Below are 19,687 nucleotides of genomic sequence, written 5' to 3' on the forward strand. Positions count from 1 at the left end.
ACTTTTTCACACCACTGTATTTCTCACTTGTGGAAAAGACAGCATGAATACACACATAAACAGTAGTAGTGCACACATGCACACAGCGCCTTGTCCATTTCCATTGCACAGACGTATGTGTGTCTGTGGATGTTTTCGTATGTCAACATGCACAATATGTTTTTTCACAGTCCTTGAGGTTCTTCTTGGATCAATCACAAATCCCCAAATCAAGCTCACAGATGGTAAATTTGTCTCAAGAGCCACACTCTCAGCCTGATATTGTATTCCACAGCAGCTCTCACTGAACTGAATGATACAAGGCATATCATTCACTCTGTGGGGCAATCAAAAGCCCGGTTTTTATCTGTAATTGTAACACCACACTTGAGTCAATCTTGTAATTCCTAAAATGGAACAGTGGTTACCCAAGTTTTGTCACAATACAGTAATGGGTATATGCAATACTGTGAGTGATGGATGGCTGAAAAGAATAACAGATTTAGCACTGAAATCGGACCAGTCTGTTGTATGCACTTTCAACAGCGTGCACACACATAAGAATCTGTAAAATAAATGTTTTGTAATGTGTTGCATTCATACCAAGAGCTTAGTCTCATCAACACAGGTGTGTGTATATGTGTGTGCTAAAAGTAACAGGACAAGAAACATCTTTCACAAACTGTTCACAGTTCAGTCTTTTGTTACCTGGAATGTATGCCCAACTAATACTGGAGTATTGTATAACTGGGACTGATGACTAATATATCAGCAGAAACAGTAATATTCTTTTTACATAAACAAATGACCTAAAAAAAACAATCTTGATATGTGTCCCTTAGGTTTACTTTTTAAAGAATTATGACCAATATATATACTTACAGCAGTACTTTTAATAGTTGAAAAATCAACTTCTTATGGCTTTGTGGTGGACAAACCAGTGTATGTAAAGGAGACACTGTTTCTGAATGATCTTAAACCTGATTTGGCACATCTGTACTGCATATTCTTGTTACTTATTGGTTGACATATACACCAATATTGATATATCTGCAAAGAGCTCAAATTGGCCAATATACTGTCCTGCTTGATTTATCGGTCTAGCTCTAATCTGATGTTGCTTTTTAAATTGATGACGCATGACCCGTTTGAAGCCTCTTGGGCTTTGAGCAGTATTTTGCAAGAACGTGAGTTGAGTTAGAAAGTCTGTTCGATTGCGCCCTTTGAGCTTAAAAATTATTTACAATAAAAGTCTACTTGTGAACTGGATTAAAAAAACATTTGAAAATCTGAGACAAACGGTTACCATTTTTGTGTATACACTGTACAACATTTGTCAAAGACAAAGCCCTGGGAGTTGGAGCATGCAGTCTGTCGAACAATGCATGCATACCAGTGCAAATAATCAGAAGCAAAAATATAATTTAAAACACACACACACACACACACACACACACACACAATAAAAAACATTATATACAGTACCATGTCCACTGTGGAAGCGAGTCCTCCTCTTCTCCTCTGACTTCATCCTGGCTTTAATGTACCCCTGACACCTGTATAGGTGAAGCAGTTTGCCAAAGAGTAAGAATAACTTTCATCACACTCCTGTTCATGTCAGCCTTTTCCCTAACTGTCTGCTAATAACCCTCTCAGTGTTTTGTGCTCTTAAGCACAGTGGAAGTTGACATTATTACCAGGGAAAAAGTATGACATTAAACAGTTTTACTGCCCTCACGACAAAAGGTGGAAAAGTGCACATTTATGCTTATAGCAGAAACGTCACCAAAAACGCTTTTAAATATGCTTTTGCCTATACAGCCACATCATCAAACTTTTGGTTTGCAAAAACACAGCCATTTTCCTTTTTTCTATAACCCATTCTTCTAGAGTAATTTTTGTTCTTGCCTTTTTCCATTTTCTTTAATTTCCCCACATTTATCCGATTCAAAGTCCCACAAATTCAAGGTTTTAAAGGCTCAGTCTCCATAGTGAGGGAAAATTGTAATAAAAGTAGTCAAACACTAGTATTCACAAAAAAAGAACAATTTACATCCTTCATGTAAAAAACACACAGAAAAAGGTTGTCCTTCTGAAAATGTCTTCAAATGTGCTAGTATTTTTCAATATATTTTTTTATTCAAAAATAGTTTATTAGCCACAAAAAACGTAATTGATATTCAAACTGAGTTGTACCTAGGTCAAAGAGAAATATGAGATAAAGCAAGTTTCATTCATTTACTGTAGTCTTTCTGGCTCTGCATTACCCTATGTGGCTTATCCTTGGCATCCTGGCATGAACATCATCCACATCTCTGTAGCCAACTTAATGGAGGGACAGGTTTCTGATAGGTGTGACATGGGCTCACTTATGCAGTAATATTACCTCTAATGCTGAACATGTACAAGTATATTTCAGGTGAAAATGAGGACGGGGATTGTTAAAATATAGATTGAAGTAAGCTACGGAAGGTGAAAAGAGCCAGAATAGCAGAAGTGCATACCTGTGAGTGGAGATTTTCCAAGAATTAAAGCCCATTCCAAAAGTGTATTCATAATTATTGATTTAACATTGAAATATGGATTAAACATACATCTGCATGTCCTTGGAAATGTGTATCTCATTGGTCCTTATGCACAAGCAGATTTATTCTTGTGGCATGCACAAGTGAATTCCGAGAATTTATTCACCAATTTTCCTGTATTTAAAATTTCAGTTGTAAGTTGTGTACAGATAGTCGCCCTTTCTCCACAGAGGGAAAAACAAAAAATGATGAATTATAATAACTCAATTGCAATTAATTTAGAGTTATTTTTATAAACGAAACTTGGGGGCAATGATTATGCTGATGATCAAATCTCACAAATATGCACCTGGTCATTAACAGAAGGCGTTCATCGAGTTGAAACAAGCGATTTATGACAAGTTTGTGCAGCTGGTGAATCTGACTAGGAGCACTCGTACAATCTTTGCAGGAAAACATATTTAGGATAAGAATACAATAACATTGTGGCATGAGACCCAATCTCCATCATTTTGTTGTCTGGGACTTTCTGTAAAGTGAGACACAATGTTCACATTTCTGAGCTCAGATATTTTCTGCATATGAAATTTGCAAATTGTGTAATTATCACTTCAGCTTGTAACACAATTAGGTAAAAGTCCAGACAAAGTATCGACTGATTCTGGGCCATTTTTCATTGTTTATTAATAAGTGCCACTAATGGTAAAACCCTGTGAACCAGAAGCAGACTGAAGACAACAGTCTGAGATAACCTGTGGAAGTTAATGGAATGGAGCAAACTGCTGGTACATGCATTACATGCTGAGTAATTAGGCAGAAAATTGGTTCAGCCATTTGGAAAATAAGAGTGTCTGCTTGGTGGCTAAAAGAGAGTCCATTAACAGACCTCTGGTTGTAGCGTCACTCTGGAGATTATGAGAAGAGAAGCACAGAGATGTGTGTGTGTGTGTTTGTGTGTGCAGATGTGTTAAGCCACCACCTGGGGGGCCTTACCGGCCTGTGATGAGGAGGAAGAGTGTAAGGATGACCAACAGGGAAAAGCCTCCTACAGACGCAGTGACAACCACCAAAACTTGACCCTGATCAGCGATATCAGGATCTGAGGAAATTGAGAAAGCAAAGTGGAAAAGAGGAAATACCAATCAGTACCTTGTTAATATTAACATCTCTCTGAGTTCAAACCAGAGAATTGACACTACTTTGTGATACTATGCTGTGCAATTTACATAACACAATGAATGGATTAAAAACCATATTCAGTTTCTATGTTGCTAAATTAAAACTTTCTCCACATTCACCACTATTCAAAATGCAACAGAAGGCATCCACTCATATTCTAGTATCTGTATGCTCACTCAGCTTTCCCATCTAAAACATATCTATGAACAATGCAACCACATTTTAATATCTTAAAATATTCTGCACTTTTGCCCGTGAGGAAACAACAGATTATACCATGCATATATATTTTTAAATATATATATTTAAAAGAATGTTTTGACAAAAGCTCCATACAACTCAAATTAGCAACTAATACGAAATTGCTTTGTTCTTTGCCATAAAACTTGACCTGACATGTCAAGTGCTCAACATAATTGATCTCCTTGACTGTGCATTTTTTTCCATAAGTGTATGGGAAATATTACCATTATCTTTAACAGCATGTCTATTTATTTCCAACAAAAACTGAGGGGTACCAGGAAAAAGTGGTGGGAAATATTTCCTGATGTATCCGTGAATGGTCTGACATTTCAGCAACTGAGCCTCTGTACATGTGGAAATGTCATATGACATTTATTTTGTGATCCAAAGTGCCATTTATATGTTTTATTAGGATAAAGAGAAAAACTTTTTTAAGATTGTTAGTTCCAACCTGGTCTAAACAGTCAAGAAACAGGACAATGGTCTAAATCACTGCGTCCTGTGTGGCATGAAGCTTTGTGAGAGTGAGCATTGTATAGACTGAATAAGGTGAGAGAGAAGATAGCACATATGTAGAAGTCTAGAAATTGACTTAAGTCAGATTGGTATATAAGAGTATGAGAATGTGAAGGTGGACATCAGCATATTCATTACTGAAAGTGTGTATCTTGTAGGAGGCTGTTCATTACTGCATATTTTAGGATTAGAATCAGCAGAGCGTTATGTGTGCATCAGGAACTTACAGAGCTTATAAACATTTAAATAAATGGCTCATGCCTGAGAAAACACTGATGAGTTTCACTGATCCATAGCAAATAATGACCATAAAATGTCTCCAGGGATTTTATAGAGTTGTTGTTGATCTCTGGCTTTAAAATTATTTCTTCTCCTGTCCTTTTGTTTAAAAATCAAAAAAAATCAAAAAAAAATCAAACCAATCAACTGAGTGAATATCAGTTCCATTCCTCCCTAAAACACAGCCAATATAAACAAAACACAGGCACAATTCTCTCATGCTCACTCCTCCACAGTCATACCCTCAGCTGCAGTAGCAAACTCAAAGTTGGGGCTGTAGGCTGTGTAGCCAGCAGCAGTGCGAGCGCGGACGTGGAAGACGTAGACAGTCGAGGGCGTGAGGTCTGTTACCACCACACTGGGGGTTTTGGTCCGTGTTGATGAGTAGCTCAGCTGCTCTTGCTCCTAGAAAAGCAGAAACAGATTGCTAGAGATGAGAAAAAGAAGAAAGTTTTGGTAGACAAATGTGTTTACATTTACCCATTATCACAACAACGTTTGAAACAAAACACAGATTTTTTTTTATCTTATTAACTATCAGAGTAGATGGTGAACAAAGTGGAGGTATGTTATGGATGATTCTGCACTTGGGTTTCTGTATGCTAACAATGCATATTGCTCTGTGAGCAGTGATTTTTCTCAGTGTATCATTGGTATTTCAATGCTAAAATAACTGTAACATAACATGCTGATGAAAAATAATGCTGACTTTTTTTAGTTTATAAAAGACTTTACCTTCTCATAGTATTTGACTTCATAGTCCACTATGTCTGAAGGCGGCTGTTCCACTTGTGACCAGGAGAGGGCGATGCTGTTTTGAGAGGCCCAATCTTTCCTGACTACACCCACCAGAGCAGGACCTAAGGATGCAGTGGAGGAGTGCAGGGTTGAGTCAGTTCTAAACTACAAATCTGTGAGGAGGAGGTTTTAAAATTATGGACAAAGTTCAAGTGTTCAAGTTTAAACCACAAAATGTCTTCTCACACTATGTAAAAAGACAGTTTGTAGGTAAATTCATTCACTGGTATCAACTTCCACACATCCACAAGCTCATGATACGGATGAGCTTATCTGACGTAGTGACTCCTCTATAGGGGTTTTTGAAAGTGTGAATATTGACATAAAGTATAAGGATGGGAGAAACATGAGCAAAAGAAATGGCAAGTTTGCAACAGGACTATGCATGTCACCTGTCCGAGAGGCTCAAGGGAATAAAGAAATGAGTGATTCCACTCACTTATTGCCTGAGCCACTGCAGTGAACACTAAAGTGAATACACTGAGTTCAGAGACACGTCTGCAAAACACATTTCAAAAGAGTCTTCAGCCATCACAAGAAAGATATATACTTTGAACAAAAGCTTTCAGAACTCCAAACTGGAAAAAAGAAAGTTTGAAATAGAGCCTGACAAAAAGTCCATGCCTTATATACCTAACTTATATACCTAACATCTCCACTATACTCTGCAGCTTAGAGTAGACAATCTCAAGTAAAACAACTTTTGAGCAATGTAATGACTCTGTGGTGTTGGAAGAGAAATTGTTTCACAGGAATACCCAAAGGGAAACGTGGGCCAAGAAACGACCATTTTACTGTCCAGCTCCTGTATTATGTGCAGCCTGAGAGAAACATTTTTGTTAACCAAACCACTAGACCTACAGTGACTGTTTATCATGTTTGTCATTATTGCTGAATTTCGGGGAATATTTTACACAAGGCTGCTGAGGAGACACAAAATCACCTAGTGGAGATTCAAATATTTACCATCAATTATTCATAAAACCCTTGCTTGAATAGAATATGATTTGGCAAACTAATAGATCCAGTCTCTGTTGTCAAGCGTGCTGTTTGGGGGATCATTGTTGGAATACAAATGCAATCCCAGATTGATGTCTAAAATTGAGTTACCACACGCAGAAGGCCACAGACCGGATGGGGCAGTTGAGAAAGGTGATGTGTCACTGTATTTAGTCAGACTGGGGTTCAGATGCGACATTCACATCCTGTCAAAAAGTTCGCTTGATGATTTCAACTTGCATTAAAGCAAAAAAAGGCCAGAGAGAAAAATGGTGCACACCAGAAACAAGAGATGCTGACTCCTGCAAGAATGCACACTTGAGGTGACAAATATGTAAATTTAAGGTGTGTCCAACAGTTATATTACAATGTACAAACTTTGTTTGAACATGCATTTTTTAGGAAACTAAGACTCAAAGTATGTCCTGTCTGCGACACAGAGTCATGAAAACTTATCATAGCGTTTAAAAAACTGAAGTAGTTAAGGTGTGTCATATCAATTTGTATTTTACACTTACAGGATAATCAAAGGAGACAAAGAACATCATAAGTGTGTCAATCATTTAAATATCTACACACATTCCAAACCTACAGCACCATACATGCACAGGAGCTCAATCGCTAGACTTGATCACACATCTGCCATGTCGGCCATGTTATTCCAGGTAACATGTGTCCTCTTTATCCTGGTGGCAGGTGGTGTCTGAGTTGTACCGAGCGCCTGGAGATGTTCTCCTCTCAGTCTGGCAGCCTGCTGCAGTTATTAATGGCAAACAGCAGACACACCAACAAAAACATATACCATATATTGACAGAAGACTACAGTGCAAGTGGTACACAGGCAAGGCAAGGACAAACTCTACTGAGTTGCTTTGCAAATGTCATCTGTGCCATACCTGAATTAACTTCATTACCACAAAGCACACAGCTCCTTTAAACATATCCTTCAGCAAGGTGCAACATGTCAGGTAGCTGAAATGATTACAGATTTTGTTCTCCATATATTTTATGGTTGTGTCTAAATTAATGTCACTGTTGATTACTTTGCAGATTTTCTCAATTAATCGATACATGTTTGGTCTACAAAATGTCTGACATTGGTGAAAAATGCCAAGCACAAAAGCCAAAGTTGACATCTTCAAATTACTTGTGTTTGTGACAGTCCAAACAACAACTATGTCATAAAACAAAGAAAAAAAACTAAAATATGAAGCTTTTTGAATTACTTAAAAGATTAAAAGATTTCCAAAATGATTGCTGATATTATTTTCTGTCGATAAACTAATCCATTAACCTACTTATAGTTTTAGCTTCCGTGCACAGTATTGAAGGGAAACACCTGCAGTAATACACTGAATAAATGGAAGTGTAAAGTAAAGGCACACACAAAACCTGAGGCGAACACTGACTAACCTGAAGAAGAGCAGCTACAAAAAATACATATCAGTCCAGATAAGAATAGCACAGATGAAATCAGGTCCAAAGTTTGTAGTTTATCACCAAAGACCATTGTACAAGGACCATGAGTATGTTGGCTTATTATCAGTCTTACATGTAAATAAAACTATAAAAGGATTCTGTGCGTGAAATCCTCAAAATAATGCACAAATAGACCCTAAACTATGAATGAATAAGTGACTATATGTGCTAAACATGTATCTAAGCAAGAATGGTGCCCATAAATGTCATGTTCAAGTAATGGTGAAGTTTTTCAGTTGGCCTCAGTGTAACCAGGCAGATAAATATGCGTAACCCACTTAGGGGATAAGAATGTTTGTGAGAATCACATTACTAGAGGGAATTTCTGTCTGCAGCATACAGTATAATGTTATGTATCTACCACCATGCGCATGTGTGTGTGTGTGTGTGTGTGTACATTTTTGCAAACTGAGAAAATTCTCTAAAAACCCTCTAAACTCTTATGCAAGACGCTATTTTAGGTTTAGGATAAATCAATCCACTGGTCAGATACCTACTGTTACGAATGAGTGGCTCAAAGAAAACACTTATGGTCATTGAAGTTTAATCACAATTCACACATCAAAAGATAATGGAGAATCTATAAGCTCTAGTTAAAAATAGGCTAATCCCTCAAATACACATGCTCAAACAGATAAAGAAAGGACAGAGGGGGAAGAAAAGAGAGGGAGAAAGAGTGAACAGGGAGAGCTGCAAAGAAATCCCACGAGGTTGCATCTCCCCAGCATCTGAGCATATAAATAGAAGTCAGCTTTATTCCCAGAGCAAGGGAGATGAAAACAGAAGAGAATCCACTGGAGGAAAGGGGGAAAATAGCAAAGTAAAAGAGAGAAAATCTCCTGAATCAGGACACCACAAAACAGAAGATGTTCACACGTGGATTTAGCATGTGAGAACTTTGCCTGACACTTGCTGTTAATAAGTAATCATGATGACGAAGATACCAGAGCCAATAGCCATATTTGGTTTTACTCAAATTTGTGAGAAAAAAAAAGAAAAATAGACAAGTCAACATGGCCAGAAATTTCCAGTGTGAGGTTGACATGAGGTTCATATGCTGTACATAAAATCTCCGTAGGAGCCTTTTTTGCCCAAACTAACATGTATACTGTACCATACGCACACAACATTTACAGTACAGTATACTACACAAAATACTACACTGAATAAATCATTTCAATATTTTTCTTCAAAGCTGATTCATATGCTAGAAGATGATTTATAAAAAGTGAATGTGAATGAAATTGCTGACTTGCACCGATCAGCCATAATGCAGCCGCATACACAACAAACTGCGATGCTCTGTGTGTTCTGACAGCTTTCTATCAGAACCAGCATTAACTTTTTCAGCAATTTGATTTGAGCATTAACAAAAGCTGACAGAATTCATTGTCCATGTAGATTTTGCTCTTGTGTGACAGGAAATAGCCAACTAGAAGTCTGGGTTCGTAATAAGAAAACCTTACGGAAAGACAAACACTACCAACCAACCCAACATTAATGCCATCAGCGTTATACAGCCGTATAATATGCTCAGAACACAAATTGTAAATTAGGTGCTAAATCCTTAGACAATACCAACAGTGTCAGACACAACGCAAAGAATATATGCCATGGACAGCCAAAGATGTTCAACAAAGGGCCAACAGCATACACTGGCTGAGTGTCAGATTACAGTTATTACAAAAGTAGAATTTATTTTTCTGATCTTAAAGCAGTATTTTCTAGTATGATGAAAACAAGTAAAATCTGTAGTAGTGGAGTAGTAGAGCAGTAGTAATTGGAAAGAACTGAAAAACAATGAGTGCAACTCTGCAGGGATTTAACCATTTAAACCAGCAGCTATTCAATTTCAATTATTTCAGCAAAGGTTCGATACATCATTATATCTCACATTTGGCGAGTGACTTGATTTGATTTGATTGAATTTGATTGATTAAAGTAATTTAGATTCTGCCAGGCTCCACACATATGTGTACGGCCAACAAAAACATGTAAACTTCACAGGTTTAATCTTTAGTCCAAACTTTCAAAGGTTCACTAGCCAACATATTTAGCCTCTGCTACAATCTTTCCTTTTTTTAAATCTTACATAAGAGTTACTTTTAACACAGAGCAGGTCTATCTTTGTGGTTGCTGTGGGTGCGCATTTTTCCTCTTTTTTTCCTCAAATTTGCACTTATTTCTCTGTGCCTCTTTACAGAATACTGCAGTGAACTTTGTGGGAGGAATCTTTGGCAAGAAACGCTCTGCTGAGCAATATTTACAGAGTTCATAAACACAGAGATCATCCTGCTCCCTCTGCTCTGCATTGCTGCCTTGAGAGGCGTTAGGACAACAGCTGACCTTCATAAGCTTTAACAAGCAGGAAACCAGCATCCTGCCTTACAAAGTGAAATTAAGTGTAGAGATGAGTACGCACAACTAGGCATTCAAGATGATCAAATGTGTTTCCTGCAATCCATGACTCAACAGATATTGCTCGCCTCTTACGGCTACAAAACTGACTCCAGTTTATCATATCATCGAAGGCGACGAAGACTCCACTCTGTTCAAAGACAAAGTGATCATGCATCTTGCCTAACAGAGCATTATAACTTATCAAGGTTAGACAAGCACATAGGCAATCGGGAAGAGAGATTATTAGTAGTTCTGATTAACAGGTTTAGCATAATTAAAAGCATAATGAGGCATTAATATGCAAGTTACAAACAGATAGCAAGCCAGCAGAGAATAAATCTTCCCCTTCCATCTCACAAAAAAATCCATTTAATTGCTAATTCTGCTTTTGATTGGTCATTATTCCATCATTGGCATAATATCACAATCAATTATATGAATCACCTTGCAGCATCTGCGTTAATTGGCAATGAGCCTGTCCATCCAAACATAAGTTTAGACAAACACAGATTTACAACAAGCATTTCTCTCAACTGAATGAATGTTCCTCCTCTTCTGAATTTATATTATTTCTTATAAGGGCTTGAATAATGTTTTGCAGACATATGGTACTTTAAAGTAGTTTAAATAGATTTTAGACAGCATCATCGAGAAGCTTCCAGGAAAATGTTCACATGCATGTACTTATTCATTAACATTTTTTTTAAGAATTTAGCACAAGCGCATGATATTGTGAATTACCTGTGGACTCATGTTATCAGTTGAGTCTAATAAACTGCATATTATGAGCCATGGAAAAAGTGCTTTCAAACAGTTGAATGATGTACAGTGTGCAAATCTACAAAAAGCTTCTCTATGCTGTTTTGCCTTTCCCCCCCACATAGAATATGCAGGTTATATAACTGCAAAAAAGAGATCAGGATCATTCTCTATCAAAGCACAGAATAAAAGAGTTATTGTACTCTTTCTAGGATACATATCTATGGACCTGTATATATCTATCTGTATATCTATATATTGTTACTCAATCAAAAGGATATCTCCAGTTTGACTTGTGTGTGTGGGAGAGAGAAACACAAGAGAGAGCACAGGGAAGAGCTTGCAAATGACTAACAGAGCATATGCAAAGCTGTAGGTGGTACAATGAAGCAATGTGTGTGCAATTGTCGTATGTATGAATTTGTTTGTCTGCTTGTTTGCATGCATGTCTGGCTGTGTGTGCATACAGCATGTCTACTGAGGAAAGGCAGTTTGACAAGTTAATCCACTCTAAACATCCTAATGGGAACATACCCACAGGCTGCTTCTCCTCCTCTACAGAGATTATTTTGCATTCCAACTTCCTCCCATCAGCCTAGCTGCCTTTGCCAGAGAGATGGGTATGAAGTGACACATACACACCTGACATCTGGCTTCCATGGTGGTGACAACCTATCAGCAAAACATTTCATTTCTAAAAATAATACTTTAATACAATTTTTTTTACTGTATACTAGGGGAGGATTTGCCATGGGAAATGACTGTTAAAAGTTATTAACTTTTCTTGAATGAGCAGGAGCCTGATTCAAGACAATTATTTTTTCTCACTTACCAACCATGCACTTCATTTTGCCTGAAAAACTGAAAAAACACAACTACACTAAATCCTTACAGAGAACCAATAACTGCAGAGCGGTTGGTGGAACATGATAATAAATGAATACGAAAATGGTAATATTCATGAATTACACTTCAAAGTCTGCCATTCACAAACACAATAGGAGCATTTGCACAGTCTGAACACTTGAAAACAAATGTAAAATTAAATTTTTAGTCCCACCACTGAGTATGGTTCCTTGCTGCCACTTAAACCTTGGACTCCATCATTAGTGCTGCATCATTCTGATCAACCATTTTACTGCTTTTGACACAGCAGCAACTGCTGGATACTACCTTTCACCTTTGTACTTTACACATGGGACACAGTTTTTGAATTAGAATTTGAATCTGGCTCACAGTAATAATCTTTTCTTTCTTTCTGTTGTTATGGGTTGGCCAAATGGCTAGTCCACCACTGTTCCAGACTAAAATAATTCTACAACTACTGGATGGATAGCCATGAAATTTGGTACAGGCATTTGCAGTCCCCAGTAGATTAATCCTACTGACTTTGGAAACTCTCTAACTCCCCTAAATCTGGCATCATGTTTAGGTCAAAATTCTATGTTGTCCAATACTTCTGTTCACTTCTGAATAACTGCAAACTAGTGACATTCACATCATCCTCAGCAGTACTTTGTATTTCGTATTATTTAGCAAATGATTTTGCTAACACGCTACACTAAGATGATGAACATAGTCAACATTATACTTACTAACCAGACCATACGTCTTTCAGAGACTGACATGTATTGCACAGGTAATCCGACAAATAGGCCATCTCCAAGATTACTGTAATTGTAGAATAAACTTTCAGCCAACATAGCATCTTCTTGTCTATAAAACTGAAAAAGTGGACAATATCTTGTAAAATGGTTGTAAATTTATATCATTGTACTTCCCATGCTCCCAATGCTAATACAATTTACGGCAGCCTATTACTACACATAAAGACAATTTAGCACTTCCCAATTCCATATTTTCATATCTGAGACACTGATGACTGATAAGCGTCTGTCTTGTTCTCATCAGAATTTAATCTTAATACTAGCTTGCTGCTCATGCTGAAAGGGGAGAAAATGTGCACATACACCCCACTATAATTTATTAATCCACTCTCTTTACCTTCCTTCTTCTCAACCTTCTCCATCAATTATTCCATCAATATTCTTGCCCTTAAAATATCAGGTTCAGGTTTCAGTAGTTGAACTCAGGTCTCTTATTTTTTCCTAACTCAAGCCCAGGACAATGCTGCATTGAGGACTAGCTGTAGTTAACCCCAGGTCAGCCAAGTTCTACTAATTGGGACTAGGTTCAGGTCACAGTGACTCTGTCAGCTATTCAGGGGTCAGAAATATGCTTCCCCTATTGACACATTGAGGTGGACAGAGAGAAAGGGACTGTGGAAGATGACACAAGGGCTGAGGAGGGATAAAGGTACATCTAGCTGCAGAATAAATAAATTGTAGTGTGAAATATCTTTATCTGCTCCAAAACACAGTATTCATGAGCTATGAATCAGGTATTATGTAACAACGGTATATGCGTATAAGCATGTAAATTTGATCTTCATTAACATTTCACAGCTAAATATGGCTAGTTGGATGTTAACCCTCAACAATCTGTCCAGCAAAAGAGAGCAAATGGAATACATAAACTGCAGATGCCCTGTCAACAACAACAACAACTGCAGTCACTGGTGGCCCTCGGCCACTATGCACCAAAGTTATAGTTTAATTTATTAAATACAATACAGTAATATTACCAAACTAATCCCTCATGACCAGTCCACAGGTAATCCAACCACTGCAAAAAAGGTAAATTGAGGATGTGGGATGCAGGGTCAGGTCACTAAAGGAATGTAGACTATTTGTTCACATTTTGTTTCAATTTGGTATTTTTGGTGAACACCTTGTTAATGCTCATGTGAATGAGATAGTTAGTGGCAGCAGGCACTTTTGAAGAGCGGCAAGATGAACTTATGAACAAGTAAAACCTCCTGGTAGTTTTTGCAACCTGCTAGTTTTTGTAAGTTTGTAAACTTAGCCCCCTGCCATCCCACAGGCTGAATGGTCCACAGGGAAAATTCTCACCATTCCAGATGGCCATTTTGCCTATGCCAGCAGGATTAAAATGATGAATGTGTTGCAATATTTTGTAGCTTACCATGTGCTATTCCAAACCTGAAAAATGGTTTAAAATTTATATATGTAATTATGAAATTCATGACTGTAACAACTTTTCCTTATTAATGTTTCTATTTTTTAACTTAATCAAAAAATGGTGCTCAAAATAGGACCCTGGAGCCCAATGTGAAGTCTCTAAATTGCCTTTTTTGTCCAACCAACAGTTCAAAATCCAAAGTTCTTCATAGAAAATCCGCAAATGCTCAGATTTGAGAAGCTATAATTGGCTTTTTATTAGTTTTGCTTAATAAATGACTCAAATAAATAATCAATCATCTAAATTGTTTGCAGTTAATTGTCTGTTGATCAAATAATCAATTAATCCAATATCTATTTAAGCACTCACTTCTTATGAATGTCAAGAAACCATATCAATATAGGTCAGTCCTACATTTGTGTAGGAGGTAAGAACTCTGCGACTCACCGGCTTGGTGTGTATTGACGGTAACATTCGCCAGCGAGCGTGCAGTCACACCCAGCCCAGAGACGCCATTCATGGCCTCTACATGGAAGGTGTAATTGGCGTGCATTGCAAAGTCTAGTATTGCCACGGAGGTACCAGTCAGACCAAGTGGTCGTGGGATGAACCGCAGGTCAGGCTCACATGGCTCACACTGTGTCACGCCACTCTCGCCGTCACTTCCATCACAGCGTTGGCACAGGATGTTGTAAGTAATGTCCTTCCTGCCTCCTGTATCGCTAGGAGGCATCCACTGCAGGAAGAGAGCTGTGTCATTTATCAATGAGACCAGGTTCCTGGGAGCTGACGGAGGCCCTGAAGAAAAACATTTAGAGAGAGATTATTCACTGATAACTCACTGATCACTTTGTCAGGTATTGTTAAACAAATATCTTACAAATATAGCATAACACATATAGAGGGGTTTAGTTATTGTCTATTGAATACATATGTGGACAAACCACATGATCTATGATCACTGGTGCCATTTCAGACACTGTAGACCAGTTGGGAGAGTCACTAACAGTGTCTAGTTTAACAAAACCCTGAAATGTGCAGAAATAACTTGGAGCATACTTTCTTCTTTCTTGGCTAGAACACAGGTTTTCCCCCAATTTTCACAACTGCACATCTAATTTGGCAAGTGATCATAAGTTGAGAGTGTGTCTTTGAATATCTGCGTACAGGCGTGTGGGTGGTAAGCTTTTGGAGTGCCCTAACTGTTTTTTTCCAGCATGTTGTCGATTACATTAAATACAACCAGAATTTCTCATATCCATGCATAAGGTACATCATAACAGATGTTTTTTTCATAGTTAAGAGGAACAGACATATGAGGTTATGGAGGCATAAAGTTATGGAGACATTTAAATTTAGCTCAATCATACTGCTAAAATGAAAACGAGCAGATGGATGGTGGAAACACACTAAAATTACAGAGAAGAATTTGTCAGCTCTCAGACAAAGTTTGTTTTTTGTAACTACTCTACTAACTTGTACAAGCCATGGCAGAGGAGTCTTTAATAGCCCTGTAGAAGCCTTTGTCGCAGTGACAGATGGTGGCAGCCTGGTCATGGCTGGAGCTATGTGTAGGACACTTGGAGCATTTAGTGTTCCCTGCATACGCCTTGAAGAAGCCAGGCTTACAAGCTAGAAAAAAAAAGAGAGATAGAGGAGGAAGAAGCCAGTTACACAAAGTTAACGTTCCTCATGCGATTGCATTTCTATCAGCAGACATACATTTAATTCAAAGCCCCAGCTGCTTCTTCCCTCACCTGTGGTCTGACCTTATTTCTTGAGGTACTATGGATCACTTTCACTTCCTTCTTACCTCAATAAGCCACATGCTTATGGTCCTGTCCATTGTCCAGTCTAACAAATGGCACACACCTGTAATACCCCTTCACTGAATAAAGACTTTCAAACTCACACAACCCACACATATTTGTAATAAATTCATTTCAAATGTGTTCATCAAAATATGTTCATAGCCCATAAAAGGTAGTTTGCAGGTAATCTTAAAAAAAACTCAGGGTCAACAATAGATCCAGAGAGTGTTGGAAAAGTTACTTGAAAAATGAGTTTGGTAAACGAACATTCTTCACTAATCACTCACTGAGTCCAATAATCTGTTTCTAAAAACAGCATATTGAGGGTAATATAAGTAGTAATATAAAATCACTAATACAGCTTCAATGAAATGCTACAATGTACAGAATATGTGTTATCAGAAAAGGTACATACGTTTAAGGCTTTGAAACAAACGTTTTCAGAAGAGTCAGAAGGTAAATTGAGGGGGGCAAGGATTAAGATATGGAGAAGACTTTGGAGCCCATTTGTTTTAAACAGCAGATTTAAGAGTCCCCACCTTCAGATTCCCTTGAATACAGACATAGGAAAGTTTGTATTGTTTGTCAGGCAGGTTAAAAATAGAGCTATTAACATACATATAAAGCATTATGAAAATGAATTATAGCCTGCTTTCAGTCTTAAACCTCAGTCCACTTACATGGTCCTTTCTACTGACCTAAGTATTCTTCAGTTTTTCATCCTTACCCCGGGTCACTTTCCTACCTCATTACTTCCTCCAGTTCACCCGTTTTACCTTCCCATTTCTTTTTTCTCCATCAATTCAACCTACTCTCCTTTCCTTATCGCTCCAATTTTTCTCCAACTGTTTTGCTCTGCCCCAATTTTCACCTTTTCCTGATTTTTTTCATCTTCCTTCCAATATTTTTTTTACTTTTTCCATCTCTCCTCCTGCTTTCCCCTCCTTCGCTCTTTCCCTTAAGGCTTATCAGAAGATGGCAAAACCATTGCAGATTGCCTCCTTCTCCCCAGACTTATCTCAGCAGAGAAAAGTAAAGCACTAATAGTGTAATTATATAATACTCTGTGAATTATTGCAGAGTGATTTGCATGATAATATATGTACGGGGGTGGGGTAATAATTTCAAAATCATCAAATAAATATGCCAGCTATATGACAGACATTGCAATGATAGAGAAAAAAGGTAGCACATTGGCAAATTCAATCAAGATTTCATAGCAGACTCCCAGAAGGATTTTATAATTTAAACATTTACATTTTTTCCCTCAGTTACAGAAAGGCAGAAGCAAAAAGCCACGTTCACTTCTTTTCTTCCTCACACAGCATCAGTAACACACCATATTACATAAGTCTGTTATTGTCTGATGCATTATTGCCTCCATTGAGAAACATTACCACTATAATCCTTCTGTTGATATTAGCCCTTTTTATTATACAGCGATATGTTTCATACCATGTTACATGAATTACGTCCATCTGCTACCCAGTATCAGTACCGTACCCCAGACTCCTTGTAAAGGATTATTGTTACCGAGTGGATTATTCTGGTGAAAAGAAGCAAACTGAATGAAATTGCTACATATATTTCAGTAAATTCAATAGGTAGATAAACGAAATCCTTCAGATTGTAATGGGGACCAACTGATGTAGTATCTCCAGTCTCTACATATGTCAGCTTAGGGGACCCGTGGGAGAGTAGCCTACTGGTTGAATGAGGATTAGACTTCCAACCTCAGGGTAGATGGTTATTACTTAAATCTACCCGAGGTTAGAAACTTGTTTAAGTATTTATAGTCATAGCATCAACAATTCAGTTGTTTATTCAACTAATAATAATAATAATTCATTAATTAATTGTGTAGAGACCTGCAGAAGTTCCGTCTGTAAAACTAATTGGACTGTTTTAAATGCATCTCCCCCTGTTACCCTCGCACAGAGAATAATGATGAATACCATTTATAAACACAATATAAGAAAGTGGAATGAAACTCATATCTTGTCAGTACTGTAAGCTTTACCATGGACATGGAAAATAATCATTTCTCGTCCATACATTGTATATCAAGACATCAGTTTCACCCCCATGACTAAGAATGAGGAGATTGTCCTGGTTTATTTTCTCCATAGACAACATTGGGAGACTGACAGTTGGGTGGGCCTGAAATCAGACGTGACTAATCAATTAGTTAGCATTAGAAAAATAATCTGAAACAATGTTCATAATTGAACAATTGTTCTAGTATTTTTTTAAGCTGTATAAAAAAAAACTCTCCACACACCTGAATGCATGAAAGGGTGCGTTGGAGGAAGGTGCAACTTAATGAAGCATAAATGAAAATAATAAAATAGCAGTGAGCAAGTGAGACCTTTTTCAGATAGATTTCAGAGAGATTTTGTTATTTTTTTGTTATAAAATGTCAGAGAAACACTCAAAAACTCACAGAGATTCAATTTGCTATAAGCTCACACACAAGGAATGGCAGCAAACTCACACATTTGACAATATGAAAGCAAATTTGGGGCATTTTTACCTGACAAGTGACTCAAACAATTAATTGATTATCAAAATAGTCGTAGATTAGTTTTATGACTTCACTGACTAATTGTTAACCCATTCAAATTTCACTGTATGTCTTTAAATAGCAATGGCCAGTTGTTTGAATGAGAAGAAAGAGAAAGAGAATTCTTAATTAGACGTGACATGCAAGGTAGAGTTAAAATGAAGATGGAATTTTTCAAGAAGGAAAAAGATACAAGGAAAAAACAATCTGCATAAACAGGTGGACATAATTGAGTATAAAGATATGTAAAAGGGATGTGATAAAAGATTGACACACAAACAGAGATCCTTGCCAAAACCATGTTGCTGCTTAGCTCCTCATGAGAAGAGTAATTTGTCACCCAGTTTCCAATTTTTTGAGGTCCCTCATTCACTTGGATATTACTTCCCTCCTATGTTGAGCTCTTGCCAAAGGCAACAAACACACAGATTCATTTGAATTTCCAGCTGCTCCCTGCTCTCTGATATACGCTGGGAAGATCGCCACCAAAAAGCAATTACAATACTTATACCACTGTTTCTATCAAAAAGTTTGAAAACAACCCACACATGTACACACAGACTCATGATGAGATACAATTTTTTCACTATCAGTGTTTGGGTATTTGTCAATCTAACACATTCTTATTCATGAAAGGCACACTCCCTGTACTGCTGTACACACAAAACACACAACAATAATGCAGACACGTGTTTCACCAGTTAATACCTTTAGTGCTGAAAGTAAGGATTATTTTTTGATTAGTTGATCATCATTCATCATCGTCATTTGATCCAAGATAGAAAGATAGAAGAAAATAGTGAACAATGTCGGTTATAATTTTTCCTCAGCACAAAGGATGTCCTTTTTTTGTGTCCAGCATCCAAAACTCAAGATTCAATATATGAGTCTTTATGATATATGGTATGTAGCTTCTATTTGACTCTCAAAATCTAATCTCATCAGTAAGAGTGCCACTTGGGGCTGTAAAACGGTAAACACTAGATTGTGTTAGCAAACAGTTACTACTATTTACTACCTACTGAACGCATTGAGCAATAATTAAAACAGTAAAATTGCAGGCTGAAAACTAAAACAATGAGCTGAAAGATGCTTTGAAGGACCAGTGTGTAGGA

General features: G+C 37.4%; 1 protein-coding gene across 1 annotated transcript in view; it reads right to left on the bottom strand.

The window, feature by feature from the left end:
* The window catches only part of LOC118321289 (ephrin type-A receptor 6-like), a 51,769-nt gene that overhangs the window by 5,545 nt on the left and 26,537 nt on the right, over positions 1-19,687 (bottom strand). The window contains exons 7-12 of the mRNA XM_035652558.1: positions 15,675-15,830; positions 14,646-14,996; positions 5,457-5,581; positions 4,964-5,126; positions 3,498-3,603; positions 1,465-1,535 (exon numbers count right to left, since the gene is read on the bottom strand). Coding sequence (XP_035508451.1) covers positions 1,465-1,535; positions 3,498-3,603; positions 4,964-5,126; positions 5,457-5,581; positions 14,646-14,996; positions 15,675-15,830 — 972 coding nt within the window. The remainder of the gene's footprint in view (positions 1-1,464; positions 1,536-3,497; positions 3,604-4,963; positions 5,127-5,456; positions 5,582-14,645; positions 14,997-15,674; positions 15,831-19,687) is intronic.

This window comes from Morone saxatilis, unplaced genomic scaffold (genome assembly GCF_004916995.1).
Source record: "Morone saxatilis isolate NCDOM2014 unplaced genomic scaffold, NCSU_SB_2.0 Contig11, whole genome shotgun sequence".
In the NCBI taxonomy this organism is placed as follows: Eukaryota; Metazoa; Chordata; class Actinopteri; family Moronidae; genus Morone; species Morone saxatilis.